The sequence below is a fragment of the Colletotrichum gloeosporioides genome, assembly GCF_011800055.1.
Source record: "Colletotrichum gloeosporioides strain Lc1 chromosome Unknown consensus_37, whole genome shotgun sequence".
In the NCBI taxonomy this organism is placed as follows: Eukaryota; Fungi; Ascomycota; class Sordariomycetes; order Glomerellales; family Glomerellaceae; genus Colletotrichum; species Colletotrichum gloeosporioides.
Genome location: NW_025544682.1, coordinates 529,501 through 550,185, shown reverse-complemented (window position 1 = coordinate 550,185; position 20,685 = coordinate 529,501). Strand labels below are relative to the sequence as shown.

Here is a 20,685-nt window from a genome sequence, read left to right as displayed (position 1 = left end):
AACGTGACAGGCAGTAAGGTACACGGTGCCGTGGATGCAGTACGATGACTTCAGCTCAGGGCATCAGATAATTTCCATGAGCATGATTTTCTTCCTCAAATTTCAGCAACTTTGAAATTGCCGCTGCGTAAGTCAAGAGCCTGTCCTCTCATTTTCTTCCCTAGCAACCGGGTCGCAAGGTCTACAACACTGCGATGGGTCTCGACGACGACCACCGCAGCCACAAATCGCGGCCCACGCGCGAGGACGAGGAGGAGCGACCACGCAGAGACACAAAAGACAGAGACGGCCATCGGCGCAGACGCAGCAGAGAAAGGGAGGGGGATCGCAACTCGGACAGGCACAGGGAAAGGCGGAGGTCACGATCACGAGACAAACGCGAGAGGCGGCGTTCACGCACACCAGACCCTTCGGCACGCAAACGGTCCCGCTCACGAGACCGCGACCGCGACCGAGAAAGGCGCAGACAGCGATCCCCACGAGACAACGACCGAAGGAGCAGCGGGAAGGAACCCAAACGTCGACGCCGCGACGATGAATCGGAAGCAGACGACTCCACACGAACGCGCGCCAGTCCCCTCCGTCGCGCGGGGCCGCTCCCTTCGCAAGACGACTCCTTTGCCGTGTCCAAGGGCGAGGAGCCCGAGAAGCCAAAGGAGAAGCCGAACCTGCGCAAAACTGGTGTTCTGGCCGCGGCGTCAAACTCGGTACAACAGGCGGATGGAACGTCGATTGTTCTCAAATACCACGAGCCCGCAGAGGCGCGCAAGTCGCCGGCGAAGGACCAGTGGAAGCTTTTTGTCTTCAAGGGGAACGACATTGTTGACACAATCGACTTGAACCTGCGCAGCTGCTGGCTAATTGGGCGCGAGGCGGCGGTTGTTGATATGATGGCGGAACATCCAAGCATCAGCAAGCAGCATGCTGTTATCCAATTCCGACATGTCGAGAAGCGCAACGAGTTTGGAGATCGCATCGGAAAGGTCAAGCCCTACCTGATTGACCTCGAAAGCGCCAACGGAACGATTCTCAACGGAGATAAGGTGGCTGACAGCCGGTACTATGAGCTTAGGGACAAGGACATGATAAAGCTGGGGCACAGTACGCGAGAATATGTCCTCATGTTGGCGCCCAAAAACTAAGGGGCTTGGGCAAGCTGAGATGGAGGACGGCACTTGGCGCCATGGAAAGGCCCAAGAGGAACGTGAGCCTCGATGGAGAGTCTGAAAATGAATGGAGGTTGGAGCGTCGAGTATAAGAAGATCGCATGAGAATAGGCCGAGCGCAAGATTTTGCGTGGGTCGTAGGCCTTGCAAGCCACTCAGGGGGCTTTTGGGAAGGGTAATTTGCCTTGACATCGCACGTTGGTCATATGGGCATCATTAGGGGTTATAAAGTCATGGAATAAAAATTGAAATAGGCTACCCTCGCATTGAGGGCTGTCCTTGCTGTCTCTCAAAATGTCGCACAGCCAACCACACGTTCTGCGAAAAGGACTCTAGGAAAATGTAACAAAAAGAAAACTCCATGTATTTTGTTGTATCAGTAGTTATCTTATGCGAATGAAATAAAAAACAATATGGCGCCGAATACCGAGCTTCAAGCCTCTGGCAAGGCAATCTCTAAATCATCAAAGCCAATATGTATCGAGATCAACTTTTCCAGCACCGGTATGGCGCTCCATCAAAGAATACCCAGTCCCACAGGCGCCGATTCAGAACCTTCACTGTCATGGCCGGCTCGTACGGCGCGCGCATCGTCTACCGCCTCTATAGCGGCTCGATCCACTCCATCCAGTCTATCTCGAGCCTCCCTCGCTCTGCGGCCGGCTGCTTCGAGATCGACTGGTACTTCACCGAAGGCAATGACCCTACCATCGCCAACCCGAATACCACCTGATCCTGACCGGCTCATGCTCTCACCACCGGCTCCGATCTGCGGGCTAGTCCTGGGACTCGAAATATCTGGACTGTCTTGTTGTGAACGGAAATTTGGCATTTGCGCAGTGGGCAGATATCGATGAGCAGGCACATTGCTACCACCAAAGAGGGAATCGCCTCGACGATGGGTTCTCCTACGTTCCCAGGCGTGGTACGAGGTAGGTGGCATATCAATCGGTTGAAGACGCGGCGAGGGCTCTGTCTCGACAACAGAGGGGGCACGTGGGCGACCCAGATTTGTCCTGGCGCCACCGCTGTTGCTACTGCGAGGAGTGCCTGATGATTCTGTCGGGCCGAGAACATGCGGGTTTGAGCTCGGGTTCCGAGACATTGGCTGTGATGTGTATCCTCCTGGTGGTCTTGCGAAGGTGGGACTCTGAGGGGTCATTGTTGCAGGCGACAAAACATTAACAGCCGGGTGACCGAGACTCGGGTCTGACCACGACAGGGGCTCATCATAGTCCACTCCTGGGTAGTACGACTCAGTTGGTTGTTGGGATGCGTATTGCCGTTCTGGAGCTGCTTGCCACAGGCTACTTGAGCTGTTCGTAACGACCAGTAAGCCTGGAGGATAAAACGGTGGAAACTGTACTCCAGGACTGGAACTGGCCGTCCTGACACCTCCTTGATATGTGGTTGGGGGATGATCCGCTGATGTCGATGGCTGTGACTTGAGAGAGTCTTTGGATCGCCGGTACTTCGCTTTTCCCTTGGCTTCTGCTTTGGGTTCCCCAGGAGACCCTCTGAGGCGTTGCAGAATGGAAGATACAAAGTTGTGTGACGGCGATGGGGTCTTGTGAACGGCTATCTCTTGTGAGACAGACGATGGTCGGTTGCCTATCGCCCTGTTTCCGATGCTAGTCTGAAGTTGGTTTTCCTTCAATCTTCCGGAAAGGGACTGTGCAGGCAGTTCAACAGTCCGCAAGCTGTTGACCGACATGGTGTCGTAATTCAACCTTCGATCCAGAGTCCCCGCCCTGGATGGAGGACATGAGAAGGTAGGGGATGGCGGCAATTCGTCCTCAACTGCTGTCCCAGAGAGTGCCTGGGCATAGCTTGTCCTCCCCAGCACTGGCCACAGTTTTGTGCCATTGCCAGTGCTGGAGCTTCGCGCCTTGTCTTGGATGTGGCCTCCACCACGGGGTGGCGGAGGCGATGCCTGTTTAATGTGCATAAGCTCAAGTTCGGCGTCACTTCTAGCGGAGATACGGGAATGACTTGGTGAACGGCCGCCTCTGACAGAACCTGGCGGAGATATGAGGCCGCGTGCAGACTCTCGGCTAACGCTAGTACGAGGATCATTCACAGAGGTTTCTCTCCATGCACCTCCGCGGTCGTGGTATCGTCGCTGTTCCTGCTTCTTCACGGATCGATGCTTCTTAACAACTGTCCATTCAGGGTCGGCCAGGTCGTCAAAAGACGCGTCGACTGTGTCTGGAGGGTATGGGACAGCTGTTCGACTGTCGGAAAAGTGGTCGTCGTACCGGGAACCTGGACTGTGGGCCGGCGGCCGCGGTGTAGAGTATGTGTTGTCGCTGTCTGCTTGAGGCACGTACGGCATGGTCGCATCTGGCTCGCGACCGTCGGAGACGTTCGACGTATTTGTGGATTCCGAAGATAGACTGTTCGTACGCTCAAAGACTGAACAGTGATCTATGACCTCCTTGCCGTCGACGATGCCGGCCGAAATCGCCCTCTGTAAGCCATCTATTTCTTTCGGTAGCTTCGAGAGCTTGCTCTTCAGACTCCGTCTCAGTGATGATAGCTCTACAGCGACGTCTTCGGAAACGTCTTTAGATTTGTAGTGCCGATCCAAGTGTTCCATCAGCTTCCTTCCGTGTATAGCGTATCTTCTGTAGTCGTCAGGCAAACCAGTCGTTGGGTCCTTCTTCATCCGATCATCGGCTGCCTCAAAAGAGAGGCAGAAGATGCGGGCTGCTCGAGCAAGCCAGAATTCCAACTGCTTCTCTTTCGCAAGGAGCTGGATGAAAAACGCTTGGACGACGCTGTGGATTCGGAGGACATCTAGTGGCTCTGCCGCCGGATCGTCGCTGCGTTCAGAGGTTCGCGAGCTTGAAGATGGTATATCATCCATCTCGCTCCTCTCAATGAGCGCAAACCTGATGAGTGTGATGAAGGTCTTGTTCAAGCTGCGGGGCTTGCCGTTCGCATCTGTTCTGATTGGGGTGGCCCTGTCCAAAGCTTTAAGGCCAAGCGCAAGCATTTCTACCGGGACCAACTGGCTGAAGAAGCAGAGGATGTACATCAGATTCAGTGCGGATGTGTCTCCAAGAGCTTGAAGCTGATCTCGTATCGTCTTGTACGCAGGAAGCATGCCGGGCCTGGGCTTGTCGCGGAAGGACTTGAGATACTTTGCAAGTGGCTCCCGAGTCGCATTCATCTGCTGGGCTGCAGCGTGGATCATCAAGGGAAGGCGATCCATCAGCTGCACCAACTCTAAGGCACGTCTCAGGTCGTCGGATGTGTATGGCTGCCTCTTACCCATCTCCTGGAGCAAGAGGTCTCGAGCGGCTTGGGCCGGAAGGAGGCCAAGCTCCATGATGCTTGGGTTGTCCAGAAGATAGTTGCCTGGATCAGGCCGTTCCGTCGACGTCAGAATGAGGCTGGTGTTTTTACAGTCAGGAATAAAGTTGGTCACTTTATCGTTGTCGAAGCGAATGCCGTCGAGGACCAGCAGCCAGCCGTTGAACTCGTTGAACCAATTGCGTACAATCTTCACCATTTTCTGGGGATCGGATAGATCGTCTTTCTTCTCTTGGCCGACCCTCTGCTTGATGGCTTCAGTTTTAGCAATCCGCCAGAAGCCTTCTTCCATGTCCTGCACCGTGGTCGACCTGATCCAATATATACCGCCGGGATAGTCGTCCTTGTGATCGAAGACGTATTGCCGTGCCAGGTGTGACTTTCCTGCTCCGGGAATTCCTTGGATCAAAACCGCTGACGTGCCTTCTGATCTTCGTCTTGTGTCCATCAGCATCCGATGGAGATCTCTATGCTCCTCCTCACGTCCCTTGAAAAACGCGTTGGGACGAAAACGGTCAGGGTGGATGAAAGGCGGCCATGAAGACCGCAAATCGGGCTGAGATTCCGCCTGGGAGGGGAAGGCCGTGGTGCTGGGCGTATCTGAGGGCGAGATCAGGGGTGTTGAGTACGTTCCGCTCTGTCTCATGGGTTAGCCATGAACTGTTATCCTAGGGCGGCAAAGCACTCACATATTCTCTCGTCCTCTCGGCAGCTTCTGTTTGAGCTCGCACCCTTTTGTCATCTCGCTCGACGATCCACCGAGTCTGAATGACTGATGGAGATTCCCTCACCCAGTCACGAATGGCAGTCGAGACGTTGCGGTAGCCGGGTGCATGTTGTTCAGGAAATTTGCACATGCCAGAGTGGGTGGCCTCGATGCCGTAGTATGTAACTCCTGGCAGCTGTGGTCCAGCCGAGCGTGCGTCGACAACCAACATCCTAGGGAAGAGTAAGAGTCTGCTTTCCACCAAAGTCTAAAATGGGGTGGCTTACTTTGTGCCTTTGATATCAGTCTTGTGGTTTTCGTGGACCATGTGGATCTTGAACCGTTGATATATGTCGAGAAAGTGGATGTTGATATTCTGCAAGGTCTCATTGTCCTTTTTCAGAGTCTTGAGAAGTACGGATTCACTGTCGAAGAGCTTCCGAGGGATGATGGCGTCGGACATGTTCTGGATCATCTGGCCCCATTTCGCCATATCAGAGCCCCCATGAGGGGTGCCGAGGAAGACGATTCCGTAGGTAGAGACGAAGATGGCTCTATAGTCCTCATGATTTCTGTCCTTGACGTCGTTGGAGTATAACAGGCAACGTTTAACGAGGAGACCGCCCAGACTATGTGCTACCCAGATGATGGGATTATTAGAACCACCCTCGCTCTTGCGGTAGAGGGTCAGCGTAGTGACGAGGCTTTGAGCATGTTGATAAATGAAGTTGTCACTGGCGCTGTGGTCGTTCTTGGTTGAGTATACGTCAGCGTTGTAGCCGTATACTAGGATATTGGCTTGAAGGCCTCTGAGTGACGTTGGGAGAAGATCTGCAGGCCAAAAAATGCTGTGGTTATGACCGTCCTTGGCCGTCCACGTATTCTTTGGGTCGCCGTTCAGACCGTGGACCAAAACGACATCGACATTGGCTTCAGGATGCGTGTAGACGGCAGTGATCTCGAAGCGTGAAACGGTCTTCTGAATGGACCCCTGTGAAAGTGTGTCAGGAGAGGGGGGGGAAACGGGTGCTGAGTCGACATCGAAGAGACTCGACCGTAGAGGCAACTTACCATGCTTGCCTGCTCGGGCCCAGCAGCAGGGGACTTGACTTCCGCTGTATGCGCTACTGCAGCTTATTTGACGTCTGTCCCGGTTGGCTTCTGGCGAGTATTTGGTGATGGATCATTCGACATCGACGGCTGAGGGGGAACCTTGCATGAACGTCGTCTTTATACGATCAGGGGCTCTCGCCCCAACCACTAAGTTACCAAGCCTACAATACCTCACGGGAGGACGGGAACCAAGGCGAGGCGCGACGATGCGCGTCAGGCGGAGCCAATGATGCTCGCTGCCTGGTGTGCCTGTCTTGGAGCTCTATCGGCCCCCAGGCACTCTGGCGGCGTCGTCTTCCCTCGTGTCGTCCGTCCTCGTCCTCGTCCCCGTCTTTGCCGTGGCCTTAGAGGTGTCCTCAGACACAGCAAGCAAGCTCAGGCGTGCGATGCTCAGAAAGGGGGTGTAACCCGCCGGGCGATCTGGTGACAAAAGCATTGAATACCTTCCTAAATACAGGAGGGTGCGAGGTGTGTAAAAGAGAGAACAGCGAATAAGGTGCTGGGTCGTGGTATGCACTTGCAACAGAAGGCAGATGAGGCGCTGTTGCATTGTTAGTGGAGGAGAGTGGCCACTTGCTCTGGCACTTGCATCTGATGCGCCGCGCAGGTGCGCCCTTGCCGCACGCTACTGCTATCTGGTACTGTACTGGCTTCATCTAAGTGCCTAAGGGAAGGGAGGGTGGTAGGGTGTTTCCCCGTAGTGGCCCCGCCTGCCCTCCTTTACCTAAGGACGACTCGGGAGACCCTCACGGGGAAGTCACCCCTAACTGCTCCTGTGCGTCGCCCGCCACAGATTTTCATCTACCCTGCCCATGCAGCATCGTCCGTCTTCCCTCATTGGGCAACGTTGCGCGCAGCCTCTGGAGTCCTCCGACTTGATTCATTCTTTGCGTCGTCACCTCCTCTCTTCAGAACGGAGCTGAAGCTCGTGATGAGGAAATGGAACATGCAGAGACGGCGCCAAAAGAAGAGCACGACGCTAGCGCACTTGCCGTTCCGAAACATCAAACGGCGCCACCGATCTTGTCTTGCTTTTCCTGTCTTTCATTGTCTTTAGGTTCTGACCAGTGACCCTGTTCGCCCGCCATGATCCTCACTTCGTTTACACTGTTTTGCCCAACCGAAGCACCTGTCTACTGCCAGTTGACTTGCGGGCGCATTTGACCCTTTTCGAGACGAGATGACAGTTCAGATTATCAGATCAGACGAACACGAGCGGAAGCATCAACCAGCCAGTCAGACATCGTCGTCCGAACCGGCGCGAAGAGTGTCAAAATCGAAAAACCAATTCGAAGAGGCTCTGCCGTAAATCGATTGCCCAGCAAGAGCACCGCCTTGTTGCTTCGGTGAATATTCAAGGTCGCAAGGCCGATGACGTAACCAAATGTCACAGAACAACGCCTTTTTTTTTTAATTATGTTTTCGTTTCTGCCGCCAGGGGCGAGGACAACTAGTTGACTCACGAAAGGAAATCGACAGAGTTTGTGGGAAGCCTCACTTGGGGCAAAATCGCTAGCATTTTCTCTTCCCCGAGCCCGAGTTGAGGGCGTGAGGTTATTCATTATTCAGATGACTGGTCGGTGCACAATCCCGAAGCCTCATTCTTGGAAGAAGGTCATCGCCCAACACCAATGTTTCTCTGCAACTCCATTGATTATCACCGTACGACGTGAAGCGCGGAGGAGGCGCATACATTTCCACGCCCCCCCCCCCCCCNTTTTCCCCCCCCCCCCCCCCCCGGGGACAGGCGGGGAATCCCGGCAGCTGCGACCCTGGCGTGCACTAAGGCAGGTTGAAGCTCAACTCGAGTGTCTCGATGTGTCAACATGCAGGGCAGGAAAAGCCTCCTTTGACAGCCCGACGATATCGAGTAAGCCGGACATAAACTCCTTCCCTCACCGCCAAAGACATTACACAACACAAGCTGAACGCGAGGCTCTTCCGAAATCGCGGCGACGGTGACGCCAGCTGACCTCGATGTGTGGGTCACATATTTTGCTATGAATCCGTCACGCCGTCTTGACTCAGACCAGCGCCTACAAACCTTCAACGGCCACCAGAGCATGCGCGCTGCCTCTGACAACATCGGAGGCTGAGACCTTGCAAACTCCTTTCGGGAGCTTTCCTGCAAAGTTGGGCAAACTAGCCGGAGGATAGACTTGTACTACTGTAATCCTCATCACTGGCGCCCAATTAGTTGTCAGTGCTGGGGATTCGCCCTTCAGCAATGGACGTTTTTAACTACTCCTCGCTATCCCGTTATAGCACTATTAACAGCGTGCTGGCAGTTATGATTGGCGGTTGCGGCCTCTCCCCAAACGTGTCACACAATGTTGCTGCTCTGACTTGCAAGTCGTCTGTCAGAGCTTTTCCGGGAAAAGCCACAAGGATACAGTGTTCCATTTCTTCGGCAACAGATAATACATTGATTACCTTCAGCGTCTGCCATCCTAATGCCCAACACAAGAGCGAGAGGCATTCTCGCCATACACAAGTTATAGCGTATTCAAGCCTGGCCGAAAAGGTTGTCTGGAATCACCCCCTCCTCCATCTTTTCCTACAACGTCTCTGTGGATCCTCCAAGCATGTAAAGTATACTATTGTCGACGAGTAATCCGAAGTAATCGAGTGAACGCCAAGTGAACGCCATGGAGAGGCATACGTTTCACAAAAGACGGTAGAGTTTTAACTTATAGAACTGTCAAAGTCGGAAAATATCACCCAGTCAGTAGTATTTAGTTTCGAGTCACGTTGCAGCTGTGCAAACTCGCACACCCCGGCCGAAGCTTGCCGATGTTGCCCTTCCTTCTGCGGGAAATACGTTATGTTGTAGCAAGTGACATTCGCAAAGTTTGACATGGGAAGACTTTCTCGGTACACGCAGCAGGATTCGAGTATTCTATTGTCTCTACTCAATCTTTTATGATGCTGGTGTTCATGTAACGTCGTGTTTATGTTTAGGATTACAAATGATAAACCTCTTGATTTGCATTTGTTCCTCAGGGGGACACCACGCGATGCTTGCATTTCAGTCTAGGCAACCGAATGGCCAAACAGTCCGATTACCCCTCCAGACCCCTCCTCCAGTAGCAGACCTACCAGAGAACAAAAGTCCATGAAAACGCTGCAAATATGGCGAGTGAGATACCAACCATGTTCTTGTCACCAGCGGATGGGATGGGTGGCGACAAATTCCAGCCAACTGCCTTCCACTGCTCCCGGCTGAAAACGGCCCAGTGAACGTCGATTCCCGGACTTACATACTTGTTCACAACACAATGCGTGAGCCCGTTACCACTGCTGCGGCCATCGATCTCGAATTCGTCTGCCACTCGGTTCGCAATCTGCCAAATATCCTTTTTGCCAATGTACCAGCCATACTGCCATGTGTGGACATCCTCGGCCCATGCAGGACGGACACCAAATATACAACTTTCGTAAACAAGAACGGGAAAGAGAGTATGATTATCGCCATAGCCGTAGACGGTCATATAGTCTTTATCGCGTCGAATCTTTTCAGCAAGCTGACGGCAGTCTGATACTAGAGGCGATGTGGCGGTGGTACTGCTCGTGTAGGAGGATGCGCCACAGAGACTGGCCGACAATCTTTCGCTAGGAACCATATGAATTCCGTCGATGTTGGGGTCGTTTGACTCGGTTCCGCTGATTGTGACTGGAAGGGGAGCTTTACTGGGCCTAAGGACCTGATGGGTCGTGTTCGAGCTGTTTGTATTATTAGGAAAGGGGGGTAGGCAGTGGGACTGCGCCAAGGGGATCTCGGCGGCCAGCGCGAGGATGGAAAGAAGGAATGTTACCTTGGCCGCCACCATTTTGGCAATTGTTGTCATTGCAAGAACTGTGCTCGTTAGCTAGAATGTGTATTGGATCCTTACTGGCAGCGATAGAATTGTCAAAGTAGCTGACGCGTCTGATGAAGGTTGCTGTAGGTATGTTGTCGAGGGTGAGTGATAGAGGGTACGTAGGATAGAAATTACAGGTTGGTGTGTTTAAGTTGTTGATGCTGATTGGAATATTCTACTGGTCTCAGGGAATGCCACGAATTATATACAGCGTCTATTACTAAAGCAGTCCTTGTTCTGAGATCAGCCATATTGTATGCAAGCATGCACCCATTCGACGATGAGGCACTCAAGGGGCGTGAGGTAGACAATGCCTTGTTCTCACAGGTAAGAAGAATGCTATTACAAGGTTACCAGCAGAACGATTCGCGCTATTTGAATTATGTCGTCTTTGAACACAGACACAACATCATCTTTTGTGAACGCCTCATCGAATAAACGCCGGGTCTCAATGATATCGTAAAATTGAACAAACATCTGCAAGTCAACGAGTTGATACCATTGATGCTTGGACTGCGTTGAAGCAGTCTCTACCTAAAATAAAAGGCCGAAGTTGAGAACGCCGCACCAACTCCCGCCCCCATAGATTTTGGTTTACCCTCCCGGTATTTTGTTTTCCGCTTTAACAAAAGGTTTGAAACGCCTGAAGAAAATGCATCTAGTGTTGAAAACACCTTCCCTTTCATGAGCCATGTTAAATGTCATGCACGAGTCGCCCCGCGCTTCTTTTATCCCTTGTGAACCATGTCTGTTGAACTGGACACGTATGCCCAATGTGGTATCAATCCAATCCTCCCTTGATCCAAGACGCCACTCCCTAGAATGAGCGGCGTAATCCTACACGTCGCTGAGCATCGTTTAGATGCCAGCGTCGACACGCCAGCCCTCAACAGGGAGGGGGAAGCCAGAGCTCCAGGCGGCGATCTCCTTGCGGAGGTCGTTGATCTTGGCAACGTTGCCGCTGGCAACCTGGGCCTTGAAGTCCTTGAGCTTGTTGGCCTCCTTAGGGAGAGAAGCCTGGACCTCCTTGCAGATCTTGATGGACTCGTCGATGTAGGTACCGACGCGCTCGAAATCGGCCTCGCCAAAGCCACGAGAGGTCATGGCGGGAGTGCCGATACGGATACCGCAGGGGGTAAGCGCGGACTTGTCGCCGGGAATGGAGTTCTTGTTGCAGGCAATGTTGATCTGCTCAAGAACAGCCTCAACGCGAGCACCGTCAAGGCTGTGCTGACGGAGGTCGAGGAGGACCATGTGCGAGTCGGTGCCGTCGGCAACGAGCTTGTGGCCGAGGGCCTTGAACTTGTTCTCCAGGGCCTTGGCGTTGTCAACAACCTTTTGCTGGTAGGCCTTGAAGTCGGGGCTGGCAGCCTGCTTCAGGGCAACAGTGAGAGCAGTGATGGTGTGGTTGTGGGGACCGCCCTGGTGACCGGGGAAGACGGAGAAGTTGATGGGGTTCTCGAGGTCGTAGAGGGTCTCCTTGCCGGTCTTGGCGTCGACGGAGCGGACGCCCTTGCGGAAGAAGATCATGGCACCACGAGGGCCACGGAGGGATTTGTGGGTGGTAGTGGTGACGATATCAGCGTACTCGAAGGGGGATGGGATGACGCCGGCGGCAATGAGACCGGAGATGTGAGCCATGTCAACGACAAGGTAGGCACCAACGGAGTCGGCGATCTTGCGCATGCGAGCGTAGTCGATCAGGCGGCAGTAGGCAGAGGTACCAGCAACGAGAACCTTGGGGCGGAAGAGGATGGCGTTCTTCTCGAGCGTGTCGTAGTCAATGATGCCGGTCTCGAGGTCGACTCGGTAGGGCATTGTCTCGAAGTAGGTCGAGACGGCAGAGATCCTGGAGGAGGCCTTTCGTTAGTTTGCTGGACTAGTATATCCGAGACGGCGGGCGAAGCCACTCACTTGCGCTGGGGAGTCTGGTAGCCGTGGGACAAGTGGCCTCCGTGGGGAAGGTCAAGACCCATGAGGCGGCCGTGAACGGGCATAATGGCCTGGTAGACCTGGAGGTTGGCGGGTGAGCCGGACAAGCACTGGACGTTCACACCCCACTTGGCAGGGTCGAGGTTGAAGGCGTGGAGGGCACGCTTCTGGCAGAGGTTCTCGATCTGGTCAATGTGCTGGTTGCCGCCGTAATACCTGGCGCCGGGGTAGCCCTCGGAGTACTTGTTGGACATGGGAGAGCCGAGAGCGTCGAAGACGGCACGGGAAGTGACGTTCTCAGAGGCAATAAGGATGATGGACTCGCGCTGGCGCTGAATCTCCTCCTTCATGATCTCGGCGACCTCAGGGTCGGAGTCGATCAGAGACTTCTCCAACATCTGGTAGTGAGTCAGAATCAACAGTCCTTGCGCGACGCGGCGGGGTAGAGCAAACTGACCTCCTTGTGGGAGACGGGAAGGGAATAGGTAGAGCCATTGGCAGCCATTGTGATTTGTGGTGTGGCGGAAGATGCTTGGGAAAGGTGAAGAGGAGACTGGTTCACGCAAGCAATGGCAGTGAAGAGGTTGATGTAGAAAGGAAGAGAGGGAGAGGAAGAGACAGAGAAGCCAGCAAGGTTGGGAAGGGAGGGTTAAAGCTTGAAAAAAATTTGGGAGAGCATCGGAGGAGCAAAATGTGAATGGCCGCATACTCGATGGAAGCGGTGGGGTATGGCGGGGTGTGATTGGCGGGGTCGAGTTGGCGGCAGCGCAGAAAAAAGTTGTGGCGCTTGCCCCCCTCAGCGGTCAGGGTCGCTGAACACGCCTTTGGCTTGAGTGACACGGGCAGGGCAGTACCTAAAGTGAGTTCCAGCAGCGGGACAGAACAGCCGCTGGAGACGCTAAGGCAATAGCGCGTATCCCTGAACTCGCTTTAGTGGCGGGGCAGCATGACTCCGATTCTGGAACAGTACCGCGAGTCAATGAGAAACGAGGACCCATTTCGACCATTGAGAAACGAGGGGTTTCGTCCGTTTCGCTCTTACTTCTCGTGAGTCGTCTCACGATTGCTCTCCCCAGCCACCGTGAATTATCGGCTCAGCCGGATGCTCTGGACGAGGCGTGGCAACGGAATGGCAAGAGCTTCGGTTGTGGCAAGCAGTTGTGACACACTTGATAGGAAAGACGTGCGTATCAATTATATCGAAGAACAGCCGGTTTATCTCTGTCAACGAATCAATCGAATGAAGCATCATGAGCGTTGGTGGGCCTCAAGAAATAAGCACCAACATGAATCAATCATAGTTTGTAGAGATTGGGTGAGTGTTGTTCCATGCTTACAGATTACCACGCTCTTCAAAATCAGACCAGGAGGCCTAGAGCACTACTGACCTGAGACGATGATGCGTGCGATGTCGGCGATGCGCAAGTCAGACGTTGACAAGCCGAAGAGCTCATTCCAGGCAGAGCCCTGATAGGCCCAACTCAGAGGGTCCTCTGCTCGCCTACCTATGGTTGCTACACAACAGCAGCTACTCTGTACCTTACCAGTAATCGGCAGAAAAAGTCAATGCAACATAACCTCCTAGCCTCAATCTCTAATTTTCTATCGAGGTACGTATGAGCACAAAGTTGTGGCTGGCAGACAGACTGCCAACCTCCCACACTGTTTGGCATGCGAAGGAAGCGCTGCTGGCGCCATGATGATTCAAAGATGCCACAGTCCAGAACTGGCTGAGGCCTCTTGGTTGAATCTGAACAGTACCTACCTTGGCGCAGTCGGGCTTCTTGTATGCTGACTCACCTATCCGGCCATCCATCGCACCCACTTCAGGACCGAGCTCCGAGACATGCGACCTGCAGCCGTGGTGCTGTTGGCCTCAGGTACCAAGGCGCCAAGGGCGTTTTGCCATCGTCCGGCCAGGCACCATAGCTTCCACGCAACGCGAACAGGCTCATCCGGGTGTCCCAGCATTGTCGGTATCAGCTTGGGGCAGGCAGGTACATAGCAGCTGAGCAGAGGAAGTAGGCCAGCAAAAGTACTGTGTGTTAGTTGGCCAGGTGTCTGGCTTCGAGCTATGGCACCGCCTGCTCATCTTTGGCAAGCTCCGACCTACTAGGTAGGTATTGCTAGGTACCTAGGTAAGGTATCTACCTACCTACCTGAAGTTGAGAACAGCTGAGGTGGGCAGAGCGAGTGACATGCTGGGTAGGTAAGGTAGGAAGGTACTCATCTCAATTCTTATCTCATCAATCCACCCCGTTGCGTGATGAGAGCTTCCCCCAGGTCTGCTTATTTGATGCAATGCATGGAGATCGCTTTATCTTATCGAAGAAGGCAGATGCAGGTGACGCGAAACGGCGGCAGCCAAAGAGAATCTGCAGGGACACGCGATCAGACACGCAAGCTCCGTCCTGGGTGCCTCATAGGCCTGTGAAGGTCAAGTGTGAGTGTCACCGAGTGTGTGAGAGCTGGGAGGAGCTCTGTCTCGGGCGGTCGGGGTTGCGTGCCTGGGAGCTTCCGTTCCTGCTGGTTGCTGGGGGCTCCATAAAACCCCGGGTTTTGATAGGCAGGTGTGGCACGTCGCGCAGTGATAAGGTACCTTCGGGACGTCATTAGCGGAGGCAGGTTGGGCAGGTCACGCTTGACACTGGGACTCCCCCCATGCTACTTCAACCCGGTACGGTGCTGCGTACTTAATAGGTACTTCATCCGCCCCAGCTTCCGCCTCTTTCCCCCCGTCAACACCTCATCATCCCCATCCCGTTCCAACCCATCACTCCCCCAGCATCAACATCACCAAGACGCAGGCGCCAAACTAACAAACGCCGGGTAATCGAGGTCTTCGATCACGATGAAGAGCACTCTCCTCACCGCGGCGGTCCTATTGGGCGCCGCCCAGGCCGATGTCCACAAGCTGAAGCTCAAGAAGGTGCCCATCTCGGAGCAGCTGGTATGTCAGCCCATCGTCGCGCATCTCCCCGAAACCCTCCGCTGACCTGATACAAACGTAGAACGCCGTCCCCATCGAGCACCAGGTCCGCTCTCTCGGCCAGAAGTACATGGGCGCTCGCCCCCAGAACCACGCCGATGCCATGTTCAACCAGAAGCCCATCAAGAGCAACGGTGAACACCCGGTGCCTGTGAGCAACTTCATGAACGCTCAGTGTATGTCCCCTTGGCGGAACCACCCTCGATCATTGTGCCTAATGTATTTTTTGCAGACTTCTCTGAGATCTCCATCGGCACTCCCCCTCAGTCATTCAAGGTTGTCCTTGACACCGGCAGCTCCAACCTGTGGGTTCCTTCTCAGCAGTGCGGCAGCATCGCCTGCTACCTGCACTCCAAGTACGACTCGTCGTCTTCCTCCACCTACAAGTCCAACGGCTCCGAGTTCGAGATCCATTACGGCTCTGGCAGCTTGACCGGCTTTGTGTCCCAGGATGACGTTTCCATCGGCGACATCAAGATCAAGAAGCAGGACTTCGCCGAGGCTACCAGCGAGCCTGGTCTGGCCTTTGCCTTTGGCCGCTTCGACGGCATCCTCGGTCTTGGTTACGACACCATCTCCGTGAACAAGATCGTTCCTCCCTTTTACCAGATGGTCAACCAGAAGGCCATCGATGAGCCCGTCTTCGCCTTCTACCTCGGCGACACCAACGATGAGGGTGATGAGAGCGAGGCTGTCTTTGGAGGTGTTGATGAGTCTCACTACGAGGGCAAGATCACCTACATCCCTCTCCGCCGCAAGGCTTACTGGGAGGTTGACCTCGATGCCATCACCCTTGGCGACGAGACTGCCGACCTCGAGGGCCACGGTGCCATCCTCGACACCGGAACTTCCCTGAACGTTCTCCCCTCTGCTCTTGCTGAGCTGCTCAACAAGGAGATTGGTGCTAAGAAGGGCTTCAATGGCCAATACTCGGTTGAGTGCGACAAGCGCGCTGAACTCCCTGACATTACCTTCACCCTTGCTGGCTACAACTTCAGCATCTCCGCCTACGACTACATCCTGGAGGTCTCTGGTAGCTGCATTTCCACCTTCCAGGGCATGGACTTCCCCGAGCCGGTCGGCCCCCTCGTTATCCTTGGAGATGCCTTCCTGCGTCGCTGGTACTCTGTTTACGACCTCGGCAAGAACGCCGTTGGTCTGGCCAAGGCGAAGAAATAAACGCCTGCACACACAACACTTTTCTTATCAACTTGTTGGCAAATGGAGGGATTCGGGTGGTGGCTGTAATTTATCTACCTAGGTACTAGTCTGGACACCAGTGTGCGAATACCAATAGTTGCATCTTTGCGTGAATTCACATTATTGCCGTGATGTCTGTTTGCCACAGCTGATCACAGCTATGCATGGTCTGGCAACGCAAAGGTACTTAGCGGGCACCTGGCGATCCCAGAAAGGGCACCCATGTCTGCCCATAATTCGTTGCTCCGTATAAGTACAAGAAGGGTCCACTGTAGGATAGGGTGCCTTATGGGGACACTGGGCATCGAACCAAAAGAACAGATGTCGCCATGCGTAATCGAAAACCTTGAGCTTAACGCTTGACATGAAGGTCGACAGTCCCCAATCTGCTTTGCCGTGAATGAAGCTCTATGCGTCCGAGGTACCTCTCCAGCCAAGGCACGCGCAGGCCAGGACGCATCTCTCCCTGCAGCATCTCTGGAGGAGGGGGGGGGGTGGTCCATCACGTGAAGAGACCCACTGTATCCGGCCGAAGTGGGACTAGCGTCAATCTTAGTCTTTTTCGCAGCAGTGGCATCAAGACAACAGCCTTCTGAGTACAGCCTCCCAACATACGCTACAGGAAATTGCTCCAGGAGCACTTGCAAGGCCAAAAAAAAAATCGAGAAGCGGCAACGTCGATGGACCTCCGTTCATCTCCGGTTCCATTTGTTTGCCCTTGATTGTGTTCTTGGATGAAAAGATTCCCCCAAACGCCTAGTCCTTCGACGCTTGACGAAAAAAAAGGTTTTGGAGTTCCACCAACCGACCGACCGACCGACGAACCTCGCGCGTCGCGACAATCCCGCCCTCCACTGGGCGACCTGCCACCCCCGTCGTCCCGCGCAACATCGACCTAACGAGCTGCCAACGAGCCCTCGCATCGCGACGACAACCATCACTCACTAAGATTTCGACTCATCAAGCTTCGCAATGGCGCAGCCGGATTCGGTCCAGGCGAACGGCATCCCTGGACCGGACCATGCTGAGTCCCCCCAGCCCCAGCCTGTCGTCCCTGTGAAGAGGAAGCGCGACGATGATGAGGAAGCCAATGGCGATGGAGCCGAAAAGATGGATGTCGATGGCGAAACCGCACAGGTCCCGCAGGAGAGCCAGAAAGATGCCATTCGCAACTACTTCACTGTCTTGACCAGGTAGGGCTGCACTCACATGCATGCGCCTTTTGCGGCGCGTCCATGCCCCAACGCCGCCTCGAAAACCGTGTCGTACTAACGTATTGACCCTAGTTTTGATGCAAAACCCTCAATTCTGAAGCGTCCGCTTCCTGAAGCTGATGCAGAGCAGCCCGATGCGAAGCGCCAAAAGTCCGCCGACCACACGAGCACCATCGCCGACAAGGTCTCCAACGACTCCTACAATCACTTGGACGAGCTGGCGTCCGACCTCATTGATGCCGTCAAGGATCAGCTCAGAGAACTGCAATCGACCGGGTCAGAAAAGGGCAAGGAGAAGACCGATGGCGCTGCCTTGGTGCAAACCAAGAAGTTCCGAGAGAAGGCTATGGACCTTCTTCGCCGAGAGATATCGTACCCGCGTACAGCCGCGAATGCCCCTGACGTCAAGGCCGAAGTTGACCCTCTCTCTGGCTATGCGGTCTTGACAGTCTTTGGTCAGGCTCCCCATGCCAAGCAACTCTTCTCGAGTCTGCCCAAGAAGACGTCTGGTGCGGAGAAGTCTGGCGTCAAGGCATCTCCCTTGAACCTCCCTCCGGCTGTGTCGACATCCTATGTTGTCCCATCGCGATCAAGTGAGCGGACCGCCACACTCGGAGAATTGTTCTCATCTAGTCGTCCGCTGCCGTCGCTGCAACCTCCCAAACAACCCAAGCAGATGGTTAAGGGCAATATTCTGGGCTTTTACCACCCTGAGCCAGCTGGCAAGTCCAAGTACTTCAACGATTCCTATTCGAGCAAGAAAGTGTCAGTCGGCTATTTTCTGGACTACACCAACGCGACCCCGTCGTCGAAGAGCAAGACAAGACAGCGTGAGCGTGCGCAGAGCTTGGCAGGCCGCAGACCATCGAGCACCGAAGTCGAAGTCAATGAAATGGAGTCACTATTCCGCAGTGCATTTTCCAGCTTTGCCCCATGCAGAGATGATTCCACGTCGGTCATACCTTCGACCCACGCCGGCCGCCTGCATTGGCAATTGACCGGCCAACGGAATTTCAACAAGCTCATTGAGTCTGAGCTGCGCGAGTTTGAAGATGAGGATGACATTGAGAAGCCAATTCAACAAGCGGCCGAGAAGGAAGTCGACGAAGAGTTTGTGAATGAGGCGATCGAGAAGTGGGATGAGTGGCTTGTGGACCCTGCATTGAAAGACATGAACGACGTGGTGTCGAAGCCCATGGAGAAGGATCCCGCCGACAAGGAGGTTGATGCTCTTCTCGACGACGTCACTGACATGATTGAGACTCTCCTCTCCTACCAGCGCATCCGCAACCTTACTCTGCTCCCATCGCAAAACCGCTACGCAGGTGACCCGGTCAATGGCGATCTGCTATCTCATGGTGCTGTCTCAACTCCAACGGAGGAGGAGACTGCGACATACGAGACGCTCAAGGCCCAGTTGAGTCTCATCGTCAACAGCCTTCCCCCTTACGCTGTAGCCAAGCTCAACGGCGACCAGTTGGAGCAACTGCTCACCAGCACGAAGCTCGAGGTTCGCACAGACCAGTACAAGGGTGTCATGGAAGACGATGCGGCAACTCAAGCCCGTATGCGTCAACAGCAGAGTGTGGCGGCTGCAGCTCCTCAAAATCGGCCTGCCCCTCATCGCACGCCGAGCGCGTCGACCCCGTACAATCAATACGGGGCGAACCAGTACGGCACCCCGTCCCGGACCCCTTCTGTTGCAACGACCAACTACTACCGTGCCGGTCAGCAGCCGCCGATGCCCCAGCAGCAAGTTCCTCGTCCAGGTGGCACTCCCCACCACTTGCCTCCGCACCAGACGCCGCGCCCTGGCCAACCTGGTGGATATCGCCCAACAAACGGATACACCAACTACGCACAGCATGTCGGAAAGACGCAAACCCCCTATGGTCACCAGGGTGTTCAATACGGATCACAGCAGAGGCCCCCACAGTACCCTGGATATGCTGGAACACCAACGCATGGCACGCCCAACGCTCGTTTCCAGCAACCCTATCAGCAGCCGTACCAGCAGCAGCACCATCAGCCGCCTAGCACTCCGCAGCCAAATTACGGCGGCTACTATCCCAACGGAGCGAACAATATGCAACCGCGCATGTCGCCGCAGGTGCCGGCCGGCCAGTATCAGTCTCCGACTACGCACCAGCAGCAACGGCACTATGGTTCGACTCCTCAGCAGAACATGCCTGGCACGCCCATCAACCGTCAACAGTATCCGAACGGTAGCCACCAGTCGCAGCACACACCAAACGCTGGCATGAATGCCATGACGGGTTACAATATGGCTGTTTACGAAGCCGACCGGAAGCGCATGGCGGCCGAACAAGCCAGGTTCAGGGCCGCGGCGCAGCAAACGAGCAATGCGTTTGGCAACAAGATGATCGCAGGCGGTCACGAGGCACGCGTAGCTGCGGGCGAAACGCCCAAGCCACAAAGCCCCGTTGGCAGTGCCGGCAGAAACGGAACGCCTCCCATACCCCATAAAGTGACACCTGTGCCCATACCCGTCATACCTCAACAGCAGCAGAGAAAACAGGTTTAGCAAGCCGGTCCGCTGCCATCAATGTCGTTGGCGCAGGCTCAACAGCAGCAGAGAGAGCAGGTCTAGCAAGCCGGCCCACTGCCAACAATATCGTTGTCGCGTCTCATGGCAGAACAACGTTCTGCAGCTCAAGCCTTACGGCCAAAGATATCTTCCGTGCCCATGCCAACGCCTTACTCGCCCCTAAATGGGTACCGAGGAAACGCGGCAGGAGCTGTTTCAGGGCCCTAGGTCTTGGCGTTCAACCACTTTAGTTCTTCGGTGTCTGATTATTGAGGAAGCGATGTCCTTTCGGAGTTGGTGAGGGGGCTCTGTTTTGCAGGTGGCAACGAGGCGTTGCATCGAGTTTCCAGGGGGCGGCCCAATTGACGATGGACGGACAAACAAGGGATTCAGACTGTTGAGACGCTCAAATCGAGCCACTGCAAGTTTGACCCATTTACGGCGTTCTGGCCTTGTGTTATTAGAGAATTTCGATGGAGAGTTGCGACGCATAGATGATCGCCAGAGGGCGTCTTTGTGTTGGAATAACCAGTGCAGACAATTACGTTTTCGCTGGTCTGCAGAGGGCCCCTTTTCTCTCTTCTTTTACTTTTTCAGTCTTATCCACGGCGAGGGAGGGGGTGTGGATGGGGAAACGGT

At 54.6% G+C, this 20,685-nt stretch overlaps 5 protein-coding genes across 5 annotated transcripts; 3 read left to right on the top strand and 2 right to left on the bottom strand.

Moving 5' to 3' along the window:
- Positions 1-194: 194 nt before the first annotated feature.
- GCG54_00004464 (Smad nuclear-interacting protein 1) lies at positions 195-1,142 on the top strand (the record flags this gene model as incomplete). Its single annotated transcript, XM_045404513.1, has 1 exon — positions 195-1,142. The coding sequence occupies one exon, from the start codon at positions 195-197 to the stop codon at positions 1,140-1,142; it is 948 nt and encodes a 315-aa protein (XP_045265297.1).
- A 541-nt stretch (positions 1,143-1,683) lies between these two features.
- On the bottom strand, positions 1,684-6,264 carry GCG54_00004463 (Protein SERAC1; the record flags this gene model as incomplete). The annotated part of the gene is made up of 4 exons (XM_045404512.1): positions 1,684-5,121; positions 5,174-5,423; positions 5,478-6,181; positions 6,262-6,264. The coding sequence occupies 4 exons, from the start codon at positions 6,262-6,264 to the stop codon at positions 1,684-1,686; spliced, it is 4,395 nt and encodes a 1,464-aa protein (XP_045265296.1).
- Positions 6,265-11,021: 4,757 nt separating this feature from the next.
- Positions 11,022-12,600, bottom strand: GCG54_00004462 (Serine hydroxymethyltransferase cytosolic; the record flags this gene model as incomplete). Its single annotated transcript, XM_045404511.1, has 3 exons — positions 11,022-12,012; positions 12,078-12,493; positions 12,553-12,600. The coding sequence occupies 3 exons, from the start codon at positions 12,598-12,600 to the stop codon at positions 11,022-11,024; spliced, it is 1,455 nt and encodes a 484-aa protein (XP_045265295.1).
- Positions 12,601-14,946: 2,346 nt separating this feature from the next.
- On the top strand, positions 14,947-16,263 carry GCG54_00004461 (Vacuolar protease A; the record flags this gene model as incomplete). Its single annotated transcript, XM_045404510.1, has 3 exons — positions 14,947-15,045; positions 15,107-15,260; positions 15,317-16,263. 3 exons carry the CDS (start codon positions 14,947-14,949, stop codon positions 16,261-16,263), a joined length of 1,200 nt encoding a protein of 399 aa, XP_045265294.1.
- Positions 16,264-17,256: 993 nt separating this feature from the next.
- Positions 17,257-20,043, top strand: GCG54_00004460 (uncharacterized protein; the record flags this gene model as incomplete). The annotated part of the gene is made up of 2 exons (XM_045404509.1): positions 17,257-17,477; positions 17,571-20,043. The coding sequence occupies 2 exons, from the start codon at positions 17,257-17,259 to the stop codon at positions 20,041-20,043; spliced, it is 2,694 nt and encodes an 897-aa protein (XP_045265293.1).
- Positions 20,044-20,685: the final 642 nt, after the last annotated feature.